Source organism: Glandiceps talaboti, chromosome 15 (assembly GCF_964340395.1).
Source record: "Glandiceps talaboti chromosome 15, keGlaTala1.1, whole genome shotgun sequence".
NCBI classification, from domain to species: domain Eukaryota; kingdom Metazoa; phylum Hemichordata; class Enteropneusta; family Spengelidae; genus Glandiceps; species Glandiceps talaboti.
Window position 1 is genome coordinate 13493858 of NC_135563.1, and position 18293 is coordinate 13512150.

The window sequence follows — 18293 nt, forward strand, 5'->3', positions numbered from 1 at the left end:
GATCATTACTTACTGCTTTACTGATGATGGCAACTCTTAGATTTGTACCACCAAGATCAACAGCTAAGGCACTCTGTATTTCTAGAATATGATCAATGTCTTGGCTAATACTGTCACTAATTGGTGGAAAAATAAATTGCTTCTGAATTGGTTCATTTACATCAATTTCCTTCATAAAGTTGATGATTCGAGACACAGCATGGCCATCTCCATAGATATATGACCTGGAACAAAAAGAAAACAAAACAATTAAGTTTTCCAACTACCAGTACACACCACCGTGAAGAATTCTTCAGCACAGGATATATAATTATATACAATGGTGCCTAATACTAAAGGAAATGTATACATAGCAACAAGTAGGAAATTTAAATGTAGCAACAGAATATTATTGCAAATGTATATATAGCAATGGTATCTAAGTGGAAATGCATACATAGCAACAATATATACATGTAGTTGGAAATATATAACATAGTAACATTATCTATTGGGAAATGTATACATAGCAATGGTATTCTAAGTGGAAATATATTCACAGCAATGGTATCTAAGTGGAAATGTACACCGAGCAATGGTATTCTAAGTGGAAATTTACACATGGTAACAATGTCCAATAAGGAAATATATACGTAACAACAGGATATTATTGAAAATTAATTAAATGGTTACATCATCTAGTAGGAAATATAAATACGTGTATAGTGACAGTAGTCACAGTGTAGTTGGTTTACAATTAATGTTGAAGCACAACTTATTTTCAATTTCTGAGAAGGAATATTCATTTGTAGAATGGAACTTTTTAAAAAATTTAACACTCATGTTGATGTAGTTGCAGAGAGGAAATTTCTGTTACAGTTAGGCAGTGTAATGGACCTACTTTGTGTACAGCATAGAGCATGAAGAAGAAGTATTGAACAAAACAATAGTGCTTTTAGTCGTATATCTCACTAACTCGTGAATACATTTGTCAAAAGTCAGTCCATACATGTTAGTTTGGTACATTTTTAATATTTTCTACTTTACAAATTTAACACTTTTTTCATAAGAACTTTTTGTCATTGAATTGAAACATGTTTGCTCCATTTTCAAAACAACATTAATCATTGATCGGAAATAGACATTGTTTATCAGGTAAATTTGAACAGTTAGAGTAGCGTGCACAGTATTGAACAGCGTAACTTTTAATACTTGTGTGGGTTGGTTGTCAGCTTGCTATTAATATTTTACCTTTTAAGCCCAATATACACATTTTAAAACTAAATCTTAGAAATTAGCACAATGCAGGATTTGGTGAAAAAAACTTTTGGGGGGTCCCTACACATAAAGAAATGCAGCTAAGACAAAATCAGCCTACTGTCCTCTGTATCACTGTAAACTGATCAATTTTAGCAATTCTTTTAAAATAGGTTGAAAAATGATTTACAGCAACTCTTTTCAGCTGCCGATTTCAGAATGTCAAAAAGAATGTGACAGCACAACTTGTCCCTGGGAATTCAAAAAAAAAACATTCAAAAAGTTTACTTAATGTTTTTGCTAAGGTTTGGGAATGCCAGTAACAATAAAGGTGTTTATATAATACAATGATACCATAATACCATACAACAGCCATTGCCCAATAACAGGAGGAGGGTTCAGTGTTAGCGCTGGAAGAAACCAGAGTACCCGGGGAAAACCTGCATTGTTTGGTAAAGTCAAACCAATTGATACTCTTCTTACTTACAGTGTTGTCAATTTAATCAAACCCAGAGTGGGTTCAAACCTAGTCAAGTTCCTATGCGGTATCATTATGATTTACACCTCCACTCACATTATAGACCATGCTGGCATCCAGACTAGCTCGAACCCCAACCACAATGTTAAGAGGCAAGTAGTTTAACCACTCAGCCACCGACAATCCCTAATCAGATCAAAGTGAAATTGCTCCCATATGATGTAGCATAATATGTTTTGAAACTAGATAAAACGAGGAAACACTTACTACTAGTAGATTGTACCTAGTTATATGTGTATTGCCCATGACACACACAATGTTTCAAAATCTTGGGTTATAAACAGCAGATAATATTACATTTATATATGATAAGAATTTATTTACTTCCGTCAGGAGGAGAATTTCAAGCACCCACATTTCATAACATTTTTGTGTGACTGCGTGAATTAAATATTTGCCATTGATTCCACTTATAACTGTCTATGGTACTGGTAACTGAAACACACGATATTGTAATTGAAGAATTATTCATCACAGGACCCCAGTGTAAATTGTATACATAATGGTAAGTAAACTGTACCCAGAATAAAAAGTAAGTGACTATCATAAACTAATTTGTGGCAACTCCCCTATAAATGAAAATGTCATTTAACAGTTGTAACTCTACTGATAAAATCAATTAATATCTGTGTCACCTTGACCACTATTTTATCATCCTGCATAACTAGAACATGGGTGTCAAGTGACATCAATAACTCGGCCACTAACTGAGAATAATTCTTGTCATGTTTCAGTTATTATATTTATGAACTGGTTTTATTGAAAGTCATATTAGCCGACTGTCCTCTTAAGATATCACACAGAGATTGTCTGTGGCCTACTGGCACAGTGATAATTTTTGAAAGAGTTCACACGAAAGGTCAGATGGTGATAATACTGTTGGTATGGGAACAGGAAATTTTAAGGCCTTGTCTAATTGAAGGATGAGACGAGATTTAAGAAATAATAAATCCCCCAAAAATGCACTTCACTATAAAGAATATGACTACAAATATGAATTCAACAAAAAGTATAAAAGGTCTCCCTTGGGTGTGGTTATTATCAGTTATACCATGCATGTGCCAAGTTGAACAAAAAATGTGGAATATATACTATGGTCGCTCTATGTCACAACAACTCACGTCTATGTCAAGACAACTTGTGTCTACATCACTGGTTCTGCTATGTTTGAAATATGAGTCAAAACGTTCCAAACTGCCAGTACTTTCCCTGACTTTTCTTTGATATTACTGGCACTTGCATAATTATGTTATTCTCCAATATTTTTCTTCATTCAATCGGAAAATACGCATGACCTAAGGGTTGTCACTACGAGTCGCTAGACGACTAGTGACAAAGGCCTCTTATGTCACTTGTGTATGTTGTATTTTCCTTGGCTGAATGAAGAAAAACATTGGGGAATAATATCTAAATGTCAGTAGTATTTCAGTAAAAAATGACTTGCATCTTTGACTAGTTTTGCACCTGAGCAGACTCTTGCAGGTTTGCTATAAATGAAACAAACTCACCATAACATAATTTAAATTTGTTATAAATGAGGAAAGAAAAGTGACACACGTAGGAATTGAAGCCACATCCCCTAAACACTAGTCAGAGTGCTCTTACAGCTGAGCCAATGCACCAACTGGTAGACACTGTGAATTATTCCTGATGTGTACTTTCTTTCCTCGAGGCGGTGTTGAGAACAAGCCAACTCATTTTTTAAAAGCTTTTTTTCATTTGTTATTTATTACCTCAAACTATGGATTATGTACCATCTGGGTCTTGGTAAGATTACAGATTTGGTACTTTCTGTGTATACTTCTTATACTACTCTATCTCGTACTTTCCTTTTTCAAAATATCACTTATTTAGTTTTGGAAATTTGTCTAAGGTTATTATTAATAACCCTAAACAAAACTACATTTGCACAACTTGTATGCAAACTAACAAACGGAGAGTCACAAGGTGTGTTCCACCTATGTTGAATGTAAGGTCATCATCACAAATATTAAGATAATTGTCATCACTCTGTCAACTCTACAATTTTAATCTTGCCTTCTCTTAGATCTGGAATTTACTTTTCATACTTTTTATGCTTGTTTTGCATTTAAAGTGGCTCTGATCACGATCTCTGTGGATTTTAGTTGCTATATAAATTAAATTTTTATTGTTATTTATTATCAATACAGTTTCTGTAATTTCAGACTTTTCAATATAATTGTTCGCTATCAGTGTCTCATTTCTTAGTTATTACAATCTGTCATCAATGATATTTTTCCTCTCAAAAAATGTGGTCGCCATAGTACAATCATAAGGTACAAAGTATTTAATAATTGTCAAGAGTTGACATTCCTGACTTGTCTTCTGAACATGTCACATTAAAAGGTCACAACCTGAATTCATACATTTTTTGGGACATCATTTTTGCTGCATATCAAAAGGAATACGTAGTTATCAGCTTACTGAAGCATCACTTGCTATCTGCACAACTCAAACCTGGTATTCTGACATAACATGAGCGATTCAATTACACAATTCTGCAGTAGGCATACAGTTAAAATGTCAACCAAACTCCTACTAAAGTATTATACTATCAACTAACTAATACCATCACAAGATGATTTTAATACCAATGAAGTCATGCATTATCATTAAAATAATATCATCTCGGTAAAATAGTTTACTCAAAGTTTTACGTTATAATTTTCACTCAAGTAAAAATGTGATACACTCAATCTGTGCCACTTTCTCGCCTCATATTCTTCTCGATATTACATCTGCTTGCATATCAGATAGAAGGTCACGATTCTTTATCCAGTATATAACATATCATTTCCATATTTCAGAATACTGCTACATCAGGAACGATTAAAATGTATAGTGATATTCTCTTCCTGTACTATATATAGAGTTTACCATTGATAGTGCTATCAAATGGTCAGTTTTAAAAGTGTTTCTGCTAAGGTCAGGGAACCCAGAATCTTGCCCACGAATAACCATTCAGAAATTTACTGTAAACCTAAATATTTTCACTACTACAAAATTTTGTGATTTTACAGTCTTCAGCAAGTTCTCAAAGACCACTTGTTTCTATTTACCAGACTGGTACATTGTGTTCATGTGCAAGAAGGCATTTAAGTCACTACTTATTTTTACTTTACTTTGTTTTTTTGTTTTCCAGCGAAATTAACGAAAACAAGTCTTTAGCAAAAATATCCAGGTTTACAGTATTTCATGAATAACAAGTGCCCTTTCTCCAAACCCCAAGATTCTCCATTTTAAATCTAAAAATTTATGGCATTTGGAAGCGATGTAAGAAGTAAGAGTTTACTTACGATGGAAATTGCTGTTTAAATTGTAACTGAAGTGCATGTAGAATCTTTTCCTTTGTATCAGCATCTCGGCAATGCATAACATTTTCACCAGTCTCTCTGCCAGTCTGTCTTGATCCTAAATTTATAACCGGCGTGCCAAACGCTCCAGCCTCTCTGACTCCAGCACTACTGTTACCAATCATGCAGCCACAGTGTGCAACAAGGACAATAAATTCTTCAAATGGTACATGTTTCACGGGTACGAAGTGTGGATTATTTTCTATTCCTTTCCTACGAATAACTCTGGTCATCTCTTTACTACCTGCAAAAATTGAACACGATACTTTTAGATTTGGCTTTCTGTATTGATGTTAAATTATGTCTGGTTATTTACCTGGTTATAGTGGACAGATTCAAAGATTTCTTATTGTTGGTACTCCTGTTAACCATAAAATAACACTCGACTGGGAAGTGATCAAGCAGTGTACACAAGGAGTCTTTCAATCCTCTGCTGCTAACATTGTGGGTTTTTATATTTTGCTTTCTGCATTGTTGCCACATAAAAACCTTACAATAGACAACTTTTATCTGTGACAGAACACAGAGAGTCACTTTAGAGAGTACATCCCATGGCTAGATAATAATTTCCGATACCCACGATACTCATGTCGGAAAATAAACACAGCAGCTCAATTTGAGAATATGATGACTCGGATTCCTTGTTACATGTAAGTAGTGCACTACTAGTACAGTTCATTTGTTTTTATGGTGGTGTTAAGCAAGTCTTTGTATGCAAGGTTGTGAATAGTTTTTTCAACTCAAACAAATCCGATTCTCAATTTCAAGCAGACATACTTTCTGTAGCAAGCACTGTAAAGAATAATACTTCAGACTTGTCCATTCACCATTTTGGAAAGGACTGTTATTCTCCATCTCTTTATCTTTTTATCATGCACTTTTAATATTATGAAAGCTATATTCTGAAGATTAAAACAATTTTGTAACCTCTTAAAATCTCTCCATGTTTTTAAGAGTTCAAATGATGTTAGTGGGGAAACGCACAGTCCCACATTTCAATGATGTGTCAGATTTTGTATTTACCTGCGTCCACATTTGGATAAAACATGAGAACTGTTTTATCAAATTCAAGTAAAGCTTCAACAGTCAGCTCAAACATCTTCAGAGAATTATGGATGTCAGTGGTCACTGGATGTTGTAAAGCTATGATGTAATCTTTGGGTTTAACTCCTTCACCAATCCATCTGTCTAAAATGTGATTATAATTTTTCAAGTTAGCATTCAGGAGCATGTCATACGAAGTACATCCTGCCAGCAGAATTCTCTCATTGTCTTCACACATGGCAAGAAGTCGATGCCGGGCGCGTTCTGTACAGCACGCATGGTAGTGTGCAAGTTTGGAAATGGAGTGACGAATGCAGTCATCAATGGTTCCACTTACTTCACCGCCTTCAACATGTAAGATACGAATGTTCATTAAAGACGCTGCTGTAGCGATGGATAAGGCATCAAATCGATCTCCATGGACAATCATGATGTGAGGTTTGAGTCGTAAGAGAACATCAGGTAACTTGACAAGACTAAGACCAACAGACTCAACCATGGCAGCTTCATCTTCTCCTCTGACTATAGTATGTAACATGGAATCTATTTCAATATTGTCTTGTTCAATCATCCGGTAAGTGGACCTATTCAAATAGACATAATATACGTCACCAAATTTGAGCGTGCATGAACAAAAAATGCAAATTTACACCCTTTGTTCTATACCACAACAATGTATGCCTAGGGACTTACTTCAATTCTCAAAGCATCAGATAAATCATTCAATATTTTAATTATTTATTATTTGTATTATTATCCAATATATATCTTATTCAGCTGGAAAAAAAATATATACTTGTCACATTATGGGTTTGTCACTACTCATCTTTCAACTCAGAGTGACAAGACCCCCTCTTACATCATTGGTATTTTCCTTGGCTGAACGAAAACAAATATTCATACTCATACAAATAATTTTCAAAAATTCACCATCGGTATTATATCATTGAATAGAGCTATTTTGGCGGCTATGTTGGATTTATGCAAATTAGATACTGTTCCATCACTTAGATTTTGGTAGACTTTTAACATTTCATTATGAGGACCAATCTAAACATGATGCTGGAAAAATAAATTCTGTTGCAATTAGTGATGGGTCATTCCATATTTTGACTGGACTACTGGACTTCTTGGTATACCCACCATCATCCCCCGCCCTCATCCCCAAACCCCCATCCAGGTCATATGATGTTCAAATTTTAAAATACCGTCTACAGATTCTTAACATACACAGATTGAAATACATGTACATTGTTCATGTAGAAACAATAAAAGGCCAAAAAATCATAAATCAACATTCGCAAAGGTATAAGTGTATACTTGTGACATGTCATGCATCCCCTAGTTAAAGTCTGGATGCCAACTGTGGTCTAACCACAGTTAGCATGTGAGTGATGGTATAAATCATAATGATACTGTATAGGAACTAGACTATGCATCCCCCACCCTGTCCTCCTTACCAACCCTATCACGTGATACTGAATACATCATATACATGGCTGATATGTAGCACAAATAATGAAATACATCAATAAATGTGTAGGACTTACGTTAAATGTATATTGCTTGTAACAACATCCAGAACACATTATTTTAGTGCAGGTACCCCTTAAATAATATGATTTTACTATCATTTCAAAGGCACAAAAGAAAATTTGATGGTCTCAACAAAACTCAACCCATATGATATGTATTTATTACATCTTTTGTCACATTTATGGTTGGCTTTCTGTAGTGTTTTCATGACAGGTAATAAATCACATCTACCATTTTCTTTGTCACAACTAGAGTTGGTACATGATATGGAAAACCAACTATCCGGTTACTGAGTCTGACTTGTTTATTTACAGGCTTCTAAAATCCCCAGCAAAACTTCCATTGACACTACACTGCTATAAAACTATGTTTGCTAATTATCTTAATTTCAACTTCTTCCAAGAAAAACGCTCGAACACAGTCTGACATCAAAGTCATAATTTGAATTGTATGCTCTGTTACCAATACTGTAGTCTAGAGGGTATCCATTAGCTTTTAAAATCTGAAGATCTCATCCACTATCTAGTGGAATCAATGTAATCTAGGAAAAAGGAACTAGAACACATGCTGATAAAGTTAGGAACAGCATTTGCCAGTAGTCATTGGGTAATTTATTCACACACAAAAAAACTCCTGATATGCAAATTATGTTTACATCATAACACCACCATCACCGTTTGAATGCAAGTCATGTATCGATCTTGGTATGGATGTTATACATTAGTATGGCTGTGATAATGTCATCGGTTTATATTAACGCTATAGACGCTCTGATTGGATATCAATAATACAGCTGTAAGCTGACAGACAGACAGACAGACGACAAATAAATACTACCACCTGTCAGCTTTTTTTTTTTCACTTAGTGAACAAACAGTAAATGACTTACATGTCAATTTTCAACCCAATTTCAATATGAGCATGTTATCTCATTTATTGTACATTATCAATACAAAATGCACAGAAATCAATAGAGTTGGTATATATTACTATTCTACTTCTGTTTTAGTTTCTGGGCAAATAATCGTATGTGTTTTAATCTCTGCTTCTTTTCAAGAACATACTCCCAGGTATGTGATGTCAAACACTAATTTTTACAAGGGGAGGGCCGTGATCAGAATGGGGCAACAGTTAATAAATCCCATCATGATCAGTATAGAATAGGCTAATGTAGCATGTTTACCTCCTTGATGCAGTTTGTTTATCTTTAGGAATCCTGTGTTTTTGCTTAGGTTGGCAAGTTGGTACATGTAAAATCAACCAAAGGTTTCTACAGCTTTACCAAGGTTCCTTACATAATTAAAGGGACAGAAAACTATGCCAGTTTTCTCTATTTTCTCTCTCTCTCTCTCTGTTGTTACCAGGGTTGCCCAACCTTAGCACAAACACTGGAATCACATGTCTATCATAATGGCAATACATCAGAATGGAACTGACTTACCCATAATCATCAATAAGATGGCAGCCCATTACAATCACTTGTAGAGTGAATGCAGGGTCGTCTCTTAGAGCCACCATAATTGGAGCCAATTTGGAGTAGTCTGCACGGTTGCATGTCGCAACACATACACGCATTGGTTTATCCATCTCTGATAATGTTAAACTTGAACTTGATGCGTTTCTACTTCCAATGGTGAAGCCGTTTTGAAACACCAACTATAATGTAAAACAAAATGTTGATTTAGAAATACTATAGTGAAGACTAATTTCCTTTTCATTATAAAAATATTGAACATTTACTGAGCACCTGTAAATACCTACAAAATATTATGTAGGTGGAAAAGTTCAAATTATTACATTATTACATTGTAAAAGCACATTCACAGACTCAGGTGTCTGTCTGTCTGTATGTATGTATGTATGTGTGTGTGTATGTATGTATGTATGTATGTATGTATGTATGTATGTATGTATGTGTGTGTGTGTGTGTGTATGTATGTATGTATGTATGTATGTATGTATGTATGTATGTATGTATGTATACATACATGCATGCAATGTATGTATGTATGTATGTATGTATGTATGTATGTATGTATGTATGTATACATGCATGCATGCAATGTATGTATCCCTGCAGTTAAATGTGTATTACAAAAACATATACAAATTTAAGGTATTTCTGCACACATAAATTGTGTAGCTATTTGAATCAAAACTTGATATCACAATGTCAACATTGACATTGTGTTGAAGTAGAAAGACTGTGGTTAAAAACAGACCCTACAAGAATACGATCTATTCATTACACCTATGATAGCTTCTAGTCAATACAAGATAATTGATAGCAAGTTAATCTTTGAAAGATGACTCACTGACCTAATAAGATTGTATTTCTCAGACATTCTGATATGTCAAGGTCCCTTAAAAGTGTTGTACTGGGCAATATTACATTTTTGTCAAGTGTTTCACATGACATGACTGACCCTGAAATTTTAGTTCTACTAGTATGAACACAGACATACAGAATTTGTATCATCTATCATGTCTGTGGGGAAGCAACATTCCTTGATCTCAAATTGAGCATCGAATCCATCATTTTGATGATCTTACAATGAATCCATAATTTCATGACATCACAAGCCTTCAATCAAAGACATAGGCCCAACTTGTGTGTTTTATGGCAAAGTTATTGTACAAATTTGAATGGTGTCTCTAGATACAAATTGCATACTTTATTGACCAATTTGCTACTTGATCTTGAATATGGAGGTCAAAGGTCAAGGTATAAAAAGAAAGTTGAAATTTGGGGTTATTGACATTTAAAATGGGGTCTTTGTGTATTTAACTTCTTGAGAAAGAAAATTTTTCGGTAATTTCACCTTGAAAATGTGTGTCAAGCTCAAAGTCATGGTCTCAGAAAGCTCATCACTGATAATGTGAGGGTAGACACTTGAATGATGTACGTATGTATTAAACTTTTGGCATTAACACAATAACAGGCAAAATGTGCTTTTCTATCACAAATACGGCTGCCATTTTGCTATACAGGTCAAGGTTATGAAATTAAGTGACTTACATATGCCTCACAGTCAAACTATTATCACTTGAAATGTTTGATTCAAAAAGCTATGAAGATAACCAAAATTTGGCTATTTGACCTTGAAGGCTTTCAAGGTCTTAAAACAAAGCTAATATTTGATAATATGGGTGTAGTAGGTACATTTGTACTTGAATGGAATCACTATGTATTACACACCTGCACCATTTATGATGCATATTGTGAAATTTAACAACAAATAAGGCCAAAATTTGGCCATATTTGATTCAGTTGCAACAAACTGATGTGCATCTGTCTCGGCCATATTTGATTGTCACAAAACAAAATAGCATGCATATGTCTCACACAGTATGTTACATTTATGTCAAATTTGGTTGAAATCGCTCTGTGCGTGCACAAACACACACCATTGCTGGCTTTACCACTGGCTAGGCAGTGTATTTCAACGTGAGTTTGTTTCAAGTTTCCATATCCAGAACTTAACCCGTGACAGATGCAGTATTATATAGCACTAGTAAAACAGGAACACACACCATGCTGCCACGTTGGCAGATTCACAAGGCATGTGATGAGGCTAGAGGCCATGCCAGATGATTGCTAGTTTACTATCTAACATATCAGAGAACATCCTGATAAACACTCAGTTGGGGTTAAACTATCATATTTCTTGTGCTAACCCATGTAAACTTAATTTGACCAGCTGCCAAATCATGGAATTCCCTTGTTCCAGTCCACAATTAATTAAAGTTGCTACTAAGCCTTTTCAATATATGCAACAACTTTTAAAACACAGTAAGCAGTATACAACATTATTCATTTCAGCTAAAAAGTGAGCAAAGCCTAATACTTCAAAACATCAATATCACATTTATTACACGTTTCAAACAGTAATATTGTTTCCCTCTATAACCTCCACTGTACTTTAGCCCACTGTCGTTTAGTCTTGATCGGTTCATTTATAATTATTTACATATATTTGACATTCATTTTACACACTGTCTACGTGTGAATAATCCAACCCAGCTTATGTGTAACCACAGACTTATGACCTAGTTTGGTATCCACACCAATACATAAGAACTGGTAGTAGAGACCTCACATATCCAGCCCCATGTTGTCAAACTAACCTCTGACCTCTATTTTTTTTTTTTATCAATTTGTTTTAATTTTATTTATATCACGATAAAAAGGAAAAAGAAATACACGACAAAACTTTTGCAACAAAAACTAGATACTAAAAATAGTGAAAAAAAAAAATTACAAAGCGAGCTTCACTTTCTGTTCAATTTTTTGCCACTTAGAATAAAACTTTTCGTACTTTGCAGTTTTCTTTACTGCGATGTTTTCTATCTCGTATTTAATCTTCAAAATACTCATAAAACTTTCAAATGAGGGAAACCTCTGACCTCTATGACTTACTAGATGGATACCAACATAGCATGAGTGGAGGTGTAAATTGTAACGACACCTTATAGATATAATGTAGCCTTGTCTGAGTGTTGGTGAGGATATAGATCCGCCATTGTGGAGGGTCTATGGTGAGAGCTATCGTAGCACAGATCAGCAGCATAGACAGGCTACATTACAACACAATTTCATTCATTTTAGTATGATTTCCATACAGGGACTACACCTAACATCTTAGTTTGACAAGCAGTAAATTGGATGATTTTCTGTTAAATTTATTTCCATCAATTAACAATTACTTTGACATTATAAATGGAAATGGCACTAATATAGAAAGCAGTGAACCACTTTAATTATCATAATAATAAACAGGTTATTTTGCAAATAATGTGAATTTCAGGAATTTTGCAATTTGTGAACAAGTTCAAATAAAATGAACACATTACTAGTAAGTAAAAAAGTCTAGACTGGCATGACATGTAATGAAAGTATGTGTTCTGTTGAACATTATGATATTTTGCAGTGACCCCCCCCCCCCCCCACACCCCCCATCCCCTGACTTAGTACATAGTCTGTACAAAAGGAGTTCCACTACAATTCCATAGATAGAAACCAGTTCCTTGGGACATTTTTTTTCCTTCAGTTTCCTAATCTTCAAATGTTTTGAGTTTGTTATTCATTTTCAATTTTGTACAGGAAGCCCTCAAAGATCTATGGTTATACTGGTAGTCTTGTCCAAGACGTATTGATTCGTAGACATCTTTCTCCAAAGTCTATGCCACATTCATATTCGTCTCTTTCAAAATCACTAAGTCAGGTTATCATTTCAAGTCACACAAGAGAACATAGTTTTGTGTTGTTTTTTACAAAATATTTCATTCATTACATGTAAAGAATGAAAAAATCCCAGAGACTTGAGCAAGTGTATGATTTCTCAACCATGATGGAACTCGGCACTGAGCACAGGTTAGGGGTCTTATCATGTTATGCTAGAACAACCACACCAGGAATTATTAAATCATGTAGTTATTTCTTGACAAGCATAATCAGTTCTCTGATGCCTGATCAAGACATTTTCATTAGTCAAGATATCAATTTAATACAAAAAATATTTACAAAGGGTGTTGCCATGCTTTTTATTTGGGTGTTGTACACGTTGTCACTACATACCAGTGATGACATTCTCCTTGGGCAGCACATTCTGAAATCCTCAATAGCACTCTCCATTGTGTACACTATAGACAACTGCTGACTGTATATTTACATGTGAATAGTCTTTTAATTCTCTATGTCTATGCAATTATGTAACACCATCACAAATGGCCATTGTGAAATGGTTTGTGTTAAATTTAGTTTAGTGATGAAGGACTCCTACAAGTCCTAGCCTGTATTAGTGTCTACATATGAATGTCATGCCAGACTACTATACTGCGAGTGAAGGTATAAATCGTAACGATACTGTATAGGAACTAGACTACTAGTATACTAGAAAGTCAGTTAAAATGTAATAGCAGCCTGCTTAATATTTTCTGAAGTGTTGAACTAACTGTGTCAACAAGTGACTATTTTTACAGCTAATATACCCCACAATTATTACCATACATTTTTTTAATAGCTGGTGTTTTTACTATCCACAAAAGCCCTAAAAACACAATACTCCAAAGAAGTATAAACCTTTAGTGGATGTTGTCAAGAGTAAGTGATACCAAGTTCACCATGATGCTACAAACTAAAATGTAGAATCACCAACTGCCACATTAACAATCATGGATTTTTCTTCCTACTTGAGGCATTTTTGTACCAAACTGACAAAACAATATTTCTTTACAGCAATACATCATAACTAAGGTGTTCATCTAATTTTTTACCAATCATAAACCAATTGATTTCTTATTTATAATTTGAACAGTATTATCAGTGAAAATTAACCTTGGTTATCGAAACACACCTTAATGTTGCTTTTCCGTCCATGAAATAAATCAATAAATCCCCAGGTTCATGAATAATGTACAGTTCACAGGAACAGGTCTATTCATCTATAGTCAGTCCACACCAATAATTTACTGAGGTACTTACTTTTTATTTACAATGTAAAGACAGTATAATTACTCCAAGATAGAACAGACAATCACAAGAATTATGACATTGTTGTTTGTGTGGACTGGATTTCAAGTTTTGGCACATTAGTCAGCATATCTGTCACGCACACTTTTGAACTGACTCAATAGTACTACTGATGCATATAGAAAATGACCCACTATTGAATGAATTGAGTGTCAATCATTGCCCTTCAAGTATTTAGGTGACCAGAATAGAAATGTATTGGTTTATAGTGGTGATACACACAGGGTCAAAGTAAAAAGCTGCCCAGGGACTTGAAATATATTAATGAAGCCTCTGTTACAGTGAAAAGTTGCATGCACACGCACACACACACACACACACATATGCACGCACGCATGCACACACACACACACACACACACACACACACAGAAAACTGCATCAAAATGTGTTGTTTTTTCATTGTACACTATCAATAGTATCATAGTATGTACTGAACCGTATTATACATTTTGTATATCTTGACCTGATTGAGGCAAGGAATTCCACATTGCTCTAATCTACCACAAATATATTCAACTAGTTTGGTGTACATACACACATATATATTTGTTGTTATTGTTGAAAAGCCAAGCTTGTGTCAACTGAGCAGAACAAGCATGCATTTCAATGTAAAATTTCATGAGTGACGTTTTAATAAATGACACCTTAACATGCACCGCACCTATCATGGTAAAAAATATGCCCATGACAGAATTCTTAGAAAACTCCTACACCCTACAAGGAAAGTACACACGGATGTTTCAAGATATTCTGTGAAAACAACCCAACCCAGTATCAAGATATTAGATATAGATAGTAACTTGATACATGTATACCCCTTAGTTTGTAAATTGTGCAATACAGTAATGTACATAGAAAACTTATCCTTTCATCTACAGTATCTGTGTGTATATACTTTACTAGTATATATATATATATATATATATATATATATATATATATATATATATATATATATATATATATATATATATATATGGAAATATCTAAAACTTGGTGTGGGAAATGCATGTGTTCTGTTACATATATTGGGTGTGGCTGGCTACGCATTTCTTGTACTACTACTATGTGTCGCCCTTTTTCAGTTTTAAATTACAAAGGGCACTGTGGATGTCAGACCTGTATTAACATAAAATGCCTCTAATTACAGACACTGTACAGTTATGTTGCTAACAACCACAGCATGTATGTATTTATCTCCGTATTTATACAGTTCACCATGGATGCAACAGTTGACTATTAGCAAACTACACATCTATGTGGTGACACATCTCATGACTACAGTATACTGTGTATAGCAAGTCATCTGTCGCAGTGTGTAATACTCACAACTTAGTATATAATCTATGAATGAAACAACAATTTTTTTTAATGCAAGCCTTTATACGTGTTATATAAGTATTATGTCGTTGATGACCTTATAACCTATATGCGGTAATTTTTAAAAAAATGTATGGTGACTGACTGACTGACTAGACGCGACGGTGTCAGGATGTTCAATTCACTGTACTATAAAAAGTACTAGGATGTTGCCATGATACTACGTACTTCGGCGAATCACGCGTTTGCAATACAGCGTACAAAAACAACCATTTGATGTAATAACCCCTCCATGATATAACCATGGATGTTTCAAGTCTCACTTTCAATCATATAAACTGAAAATACAACATACAGACGTAAATGTCGAAGTGGGCAAGGGGATTAGAATCGGAAAGTGTAACATTCAAATCATAACTTATGTTCCCGTAACCAGACTGTCTGCCATGTGTACTTTATCAATGTGCATGCCCGATACTTGATGGGACAGCATCATGACATGATGGCGTGAGATATATGTAATGTAATGTTATTACACGGATGCCATTAGTTTTTTGTGGTCACAACATAAAAAAAGATAAAAAAGAAAAAGAACGTTATATGTCTTAACAACTCACATTTTTTTCAAAGATTGCAATTGCGCAACCGATTACAATGTAAATGGACGAATAAATTACATTTCACACCCATGTAATATGTGTACATTGCTCTTTTCTGACACATACAAGTTACAAATACAAATTTGGAACATTCTTACGTCATGTGGGTCCTTGCTTTGCTCCATGGTAAATTGGGAATATCCTTCACTAAAAGACCTCCTCCACCAACGTGCACGGGTACTACTATGCTGTGAAAAAGAGCAAAACAAATGGATAAATTTACCTTACGTCTTCCCTTCAAAATGTAGGTGTGCGCATGCGCATGTTGGACGACCAATGAAAATTCGTATAACACATTGTTGTATGACACCACAGCTCTCGAGTCTCATGTTATGTCATACCTTTGGTGACGTCACATGATGTGTCATTTGCACAAACATGCATATGCAGCCAGCATGCATGCATACAGCCCCCACATTACAGCTACGTTCAACTATAACTCTGGGTCACACCGAATCAATTTATTAAAACCTGATGGATTGGGTTTAGCGCTTGCGTGGCTGAGTTCTTCTAAGCAAGGGAGCGCGAGCGCTGGGGAGAAATGGGGGGGGGGGGGGCATGAAAAACTTGAGGGTTCGGGGGGGGGGGGCATGAATATTCTGATGGTCTGAAAGGGGGCCCGAAATATTTTGCTCATGATTTGAACCAATTTAACATCAGGAGCGGTCGTTTACCGAGTAAATTAAAAAAAATCTCCAGTATTCAGTGATGAGTTCAGGTTGGGTGACAGCCATGCGAATGTATTTTTGTATGCCCCCCCCTCCCTCCCCCTCTCTCTCTCTCTCTCTCTCTCTCTCTCTCTCTCTCTCTCTCTCTCTCTCTCTCTCTCTCTCTCTCTCTCTCTCTCTCTCTCTCTCTCTCTCTCTCTCTGGAGCGGCCTTTTGAACATTCAAACCTCAGTAGCAGTCGTTTACCTTGTAGTTTGCAAAACTGTGTACTTCGTTTACCTACCCTACACTTTATTATGAGGCTGTCAATAGCCAAACAAATATGCCTCAAATGTGTGTGTCTGCCAAAATATATCTGAATGGGTATACGTGATAAAGTATTTAATATAACCATTAAAAAATAAATAGTTCAAGATCATGTGTTCTATGAGACTTTCACAAACTTATCAACGTTTGATTCAGTTTTGGATTCAGTGGGAATGTAATACATTCTATATTAAAAGAAAGTGATATTCATCCGGTGTTTACCAGGGTTACATATTTCACAGATTCGATTCCATGAGTCTATGTTGTGTCACCTCCCCTCTGCAATTGGCAGTGACCCTGATATATAACTGATATATAGCGAAATCTAACAAAGAATGTCCAAAATGTACCACCTCCAACACTAATTAGAAATACATATTCGGGTTCATGAGACCATAGACCCTACGTAGGGTCTATGATTAGACTAAGTTTGTGCAAAACTTTGGGTTCCAAAGCATTGACGTGATTCGTTTGCAGTACCGTAGCCTGCGGGTGGGAGGGGGGGGGGGAAGCTGCCCTCCTGAGATTTTGGAAAAAAGCAAGAAAAAACCCCGACTTTTTAATACATAACGATGTTATTAAAATCGTTATTTACGTGATGATTCCTAGCATGCGCGATTTAAATTGATGGTTCACTAAAGTCAAAAGTGACTACACTGACTCCTCGCTAATATGTATCTTATATCTCTATTGTACGCTGGCTTAACTTTGAATAAAAATGTGTCCGGTTAAAAAATGTAACTTTTAAAAATTCTTTGTGCGGGAAAGTACAAATGAAGTTCACATGCACTGTGCATTTTCCGCGAGTAACAGTAGTCTTGAAAGTCTCCTTCATTTGAAGATAGCAAGTCGCAATAATGTCAGAGAGTGAAACTCCCAAAAAACCGGAAAAAGTCGTTCAACGTGAGGTCGCCTGTTGCATGCTCCGAAGATGCACTTGACCTCATTTACATCTTGTTCCTTATATTAAAACATTTACTGATAAAACGGCAGACCTCTTTTTGGAATATTTGGTGGCCCTGAAAAACTATTACTAGTAAACTAGGTACGCAATTTAAGACCCACTCTTCAAGAATCC

The 18293-nt window shown here is 35.2% G+C and overlaps 1 protein-coding gene across 1 annotated transcript in view; it reads right to left on the bottom strand.

Annotated features, from left to right (window-relative positions):
• The window catches only part of LOC144446412 (bifunctional UDP-N-acetylglucosamine 2-epimerase/N-acetylmannosamine kinase-like), a 40582-nt gene that overhangs the window by 16295 nt on the left and 5994 nt on the right, over positions 1 to 18293 (bottom strand). The window contains exons 2-6 of the mRNA XM_078136169.1: positions 16340 to 16429; positions 9170 to 9384; positions 6172 to 6776; positions 5092 to 5392; positions 14 to 224 (exon numbers count right to left, since the gene is read on the bottom strand). Coding sequence (XP_077992295.1) covers positions 14 to 224; positions 5092 to 5392; positions 6172 to 6776; positions 9170 to 9384; positions 16340 to 16366 — 1359 coding nt within the window. The 5' untranslated portion in view covers positions 16367 to 16429. The remainder of the gene's footprint in view (positions 1 to 13; positions 225 to 5091; positions 5393 to 6171; positions 6777 to 9169; positions 9385 to 16339; positions 16430 to 18293) is intronic.